This window comes from Triticum urartu, chromosome 3A (assembly GCF_056163025.1).
Source record: "Triticum urartu cultivar PI428250 chromosome 3A, HENAU_Tu73, whole genome shotgun sequence".
NCBI classification, from domain to species: domain Eukaryota; kingdom Viridiplantae; phylum Streptophyta; class Magnoliopsida; order Poales; family Poaceae; genus Triticum; species Triticum urartu.
This window is the reverse complement of record NC_141875.1, coordinates 490,203,867-490,207,907: the sequence shown is the minus strand read 5'-3', so window position 1 is coordinate 490,207,907 and position 4,041 is coordinate 490,203,867. Positions and strand designations below refer to the sequence as shown.

The 4,041-nt window shown below is 55.0% G+C and overlaps 1 protein-coding gene across 1 annotated transcript; it reads left to right on the top strand.

Moving 5' to 3' along the window:
* The first annotated feature begins 277 nt into the window (after nucleotides 1-277).
* Nucleotides 278-3,307, top strand: LOC125544566 (uncharacterized). The gene has a single exon (XM_048708299.2). It carries the CDS (start codon nucleotides 334-336, stop codon nucleotides 3,070-3,072), a length of 2,739 nt encoding a protein of 912 aa, XP_048564256.2. The 5' UTR covers nucleotides 278-333; the 3' UTR covers nucleotides 3,073-3,307.
* Nucleotides 3,308-4,041: the final 734 nt, after the last annotated feature.

Genomic DNA, 4,041 nt, shown 5'->3' with positions numbered 1-4,041 from the left:
GTAGGACCCATTGGCAAATATACCAGTAGCTCTCCGCTGACTGCTTTTATGAATCTTCCCTGCCAGACACTCGTGGCCACAACACATTTCTTCCCATTTTTTCCTCGATGAAGCAAGTTGCACGCAAAAAAGATCGAAAAATTATCTGAACGTAGATCGTTCCGTGCCATCCAGCCCACTGGATCGGACAACCACCAAAGGTCTCTGACAAGTCAAGCCGTCCCACCTCGCAGCATCACCCACTTCACCCTGCCAGTCTGCTACTGGCATTATATAGACACATCACGCAGGCTCACCCTTGATCCTCCTCCTCCCCGGCCAACCAACAAAAAAATGGCGCCACCGCGGAACCATCCCGGCCTGTTCCTCTGCCTCCTTTTGCTCGTGTCCACCGCCACGCTCTCCGCCGCGTCCTACTCCTCCGTCTGCCCCAAGCCCGGACACGCTGACGACCGCTACACCGACGGCAACGAAACCCTCTTACTCACCAGCTTCTTCCAGATCTCCACCGGTTACTTCTCCGAGGGCGCGGACAGCTTGTTCTCCGCCGCCGACGATGATGACCTCTACGGCAGCTATCGCTCGTTTTCCCTTTTCCCCCACGGCGCCTCCCACACCAGCGACCAGGCTCTCGTGCACCTCACTGCCACCCTCACCCTCACCGGCCCCCGCATCCGCACCTACGGCAGGCCTGGACGCCGCCGCAATTACACCGACACCGGGTCCATCTCCTTCGTCCTCGACGGCTTCTACTCCTCCGCCTCACTCGAACTCTGCATGGCCGGGAAGGGCACCGAGCTCGCCGCCGACGGCTCTCCCAAGCACTACCCCGACGTCGTCCTCCGCCTCCGCGTCCCCGACCGTCCCTCCCTCACCGATCCCTTCGTGACCGGCAGTCTAGAGGTCTCCGGCTTCGGGGCCATCCAGCTCCTCTCGTACGCCGAGGGCGACAACTACAAGTACGCCTCCGAGGGCGCGGACGACTGCAGCGCACCGACGCCGACGCAGCCCGCCAGGGGCTCGCTCCAGGTGCTCGGCAGCGGCTTCGCCTGGTGCGCCCATCTGAAACAACAGCTCGTGACCTCGTACAGGCTGGAGCATGGCGGCGAACCGCTTCCGCGGCGGATGCACGTCAACCAGGTGCAGTGCACCGCCAAGGGTGCCGTGCGCGCGTACGTGGTGTTCTCCAACGACACTGGGTCGACCGAGAGGCGCCGATTCTTCAACTACCAGCAACACCGCTTCTTGGTGGACGAGGAGGCTGTCGTGGCCGACGGGCACTGGGACCAGGATCGGGGCCTGCTCTGCCTCAGGGCGTGCCGGGTGCGGCGCTCGGCCTCGCCGCCGTCTGCTCTGGCGGTGCCAAAGGACGAGTGCGGGATCAGGATGAGCTTCTGGTTCCCGGCCGTGTGGACGGTGCGGGACCGGAGCGTCGTGGCCGGGATGCTTTGGAACTGGAGCCAGACGGGTACTGGCAGCCACGACGGTGTGACAACAGCGTCGAGCATGGACGCCGCCGACAACGGATTCATCGACGTCACCGACGACCACAGAAGCAGCAACCTCTCAGATGTGAAGTACAGCTACAACAAGACGATCCTTGAGGTGGCCAAGAAGCATTACCTGAAGATCAAGACGAAGAAGATCAAGGGCTCGTTCCCGGCCGGTAATTACACTTACCACGACTTCATGCTTCAGTTCTACGGGAGAAACTCGGGGCATGGCCATGGAGAAGCCTACCCTGTGGCAATCGGTCCGGTGATGGTCTACGGGGATAGGCTGGCCGCCGAAGATTCTCTCTCGCGGAATGGGGTGCTTGAGGTTGACACGAAGCAGGATCTGCTAAGTGTCAGCTACGATATACATTATCATGCTCCACCTGAAGGCTGGGTGCCTCCCACGAATCGGTCATACTCAGTTAGCCTTCACAAACGGCGAATCTCAGCAGAGGGCGTTTATGATCCCAAGAGGGGCATCCTGTGCATGGTCGGATGCCGAGAGCACAACGACTCGACCGACTGCCAAATACTGGTCACTGTGAAGTTCGCCTCCCTTGATGCCAGGGGTAAGGGGCACGGCACAGGAGTAATCAGCAGCCTCAGAGACAAGTCCGATCGCCTTTACTTCGACAAGATCGACATCGGTTTGTACGGGATGTACTCGGACCAAGTGTCGGAGGCGATATCGAGGATGGACCTGGAGGGCATCATGCTGGTGGCGTCCACGACGCTGTCGTGCGTCTTCACCGTCCTGCAGATCCTCCGCACCAAGAACAACCCCGAGGCGGCTCCGGCGACGTCGATCACCATGCTCGCCATCCTCACGCTGGGCTACCTCACGCCTCTCGTGCTCAACTTCGACGCCCTGTTCACGAGCAGGAGGAGCCGGTACTCCTTGTACTGGACGAGCGACTGGCGCGAGGTGAAGGAGGTGGTGATGAGGGCGCCAACGCTGCTCGCCTTCGTGCTGCAGCTGCGCCTCCTTCAGCTCGTGTGGTCCGGTCGCCGGAGGCCGGCGGACCAGAGCAACACCGCCACGCCGTCGCCCGTCGTGTCCGAGAGGATCGTGCTGCAGATATGCCTGCCGCTGTACGTGCTCGGAGGAGCCCTGGCCGCGGCCGTCCACGTGATCAACGTCCGCGCCGCGAACGAGGAGCCGCTGGTGGTGCGCATCGGCGGAGAGCCGGCCACGATCTGGGAGGACCTCGTGTCGTACGGCGGTCTGATACTGGACGGCTTCCTGCTCCCTCAGATCATCCTGAACGCGTCGTTGGCAGGCTCCGGACTCCGAGCGATCTCGCCGTGGTTCTACGCGGGGGTCACCATGACCCGGGTGATGCCACACGTGTACGACGTGGTGAGGCGGCAGGTCTACGAGCCGAGCATGAGCTCCTCCGACCTGTACGCCAGCCCTCGGGGCGACCTCTTCGGCGTCGCGTGGGACATCATCATACCGTGCGGAGCGGGAGTGCTGGCCGTGCTGGTCTTCTTGCAGCAGCGGCTTGGAGGCAGCGCGTTGCTTCCTTCACAGAGGAAGAGATCCGGTGGGTATGAGATGGTCTCTAGCATCTAACAGAAAACGGGATACTGGTAATTCAGAACGAGGGCAGTCGTGGTCGTCGATGGGACAACAATGCGCTGGTTCCAAAAAAAAAGTATTGCTTGAAAGCAAAGTAAAGCTCCCTCATGTTTATGGAGTTACCAAAGCTAAATATCAGTCGATTTAGACTTAGTTATATGTTGCCGTTGATGTTATATTCGAAAGATCTTACATTAAAATATGTGAAAAATATTTTTTTTCTTTTTTACATGTTATGTCATTTTATTAAGACTTGGTTAAGTTTCAATCGATTGAGACGGGACTAGCTACGAGTCAATGGACTTAAATAAGTTTTTGGTCAGTCAATTGACCCTGAATCATTTCGATTGACCGGCCAGAGGCGCGGGTGCAACCTGCGAACGCATTCTGGCCATGCATGTACTATGTAAGTACTGTGTACGTATATTATTTTTTTACTATAGTTGTGTACGTATATTATAGGTGTATAAGAGAGCGCCTGGGCTCATGGATGATAGATGAAGATCGTGCATGGTGTGTTCTGAAGAGTAATACATATTTGCATGCAATGGTTTGTGATTATATGTGCAATCTCACACATGTATATATATTTATACATGCATACAATACATATACGCGCATACACGTACGTATATATTGAAAATTCCGTTACTACTATGCAAAAATAAGTATATAATATTGGGATTTAAGAAAAAAAATTCTAAAGCATAATGGATTAGTGACATCGGCATTACACTTACAAAAGAAATATCTGTATTGCCCTTACATTAGAAATATCTATCTTTCACAACTTCATGAAATAAAAACTAAAAACTAAATGAAGTTCTCTATGGAAGAATAAATTCATTGCATTGATATTACCCTTTCAAAAGAAAGAAAAATAAAACAAAACTAAAATAATGAAGTTTCTAATAAAGAACGAAACCCTTTAAGAAGAAAGCAAATGAAAAATAAGAACCTTTC

Excerpts from the sequence above, each read along its gene's own strand:
- LOC125544566 (XM_048708299.2), top strand. The coding sequence starts at position 334 with ATGGCGCCACCGCGGAACCATCCCGGCCTGTTCCTCTGCCTCCTTTTG.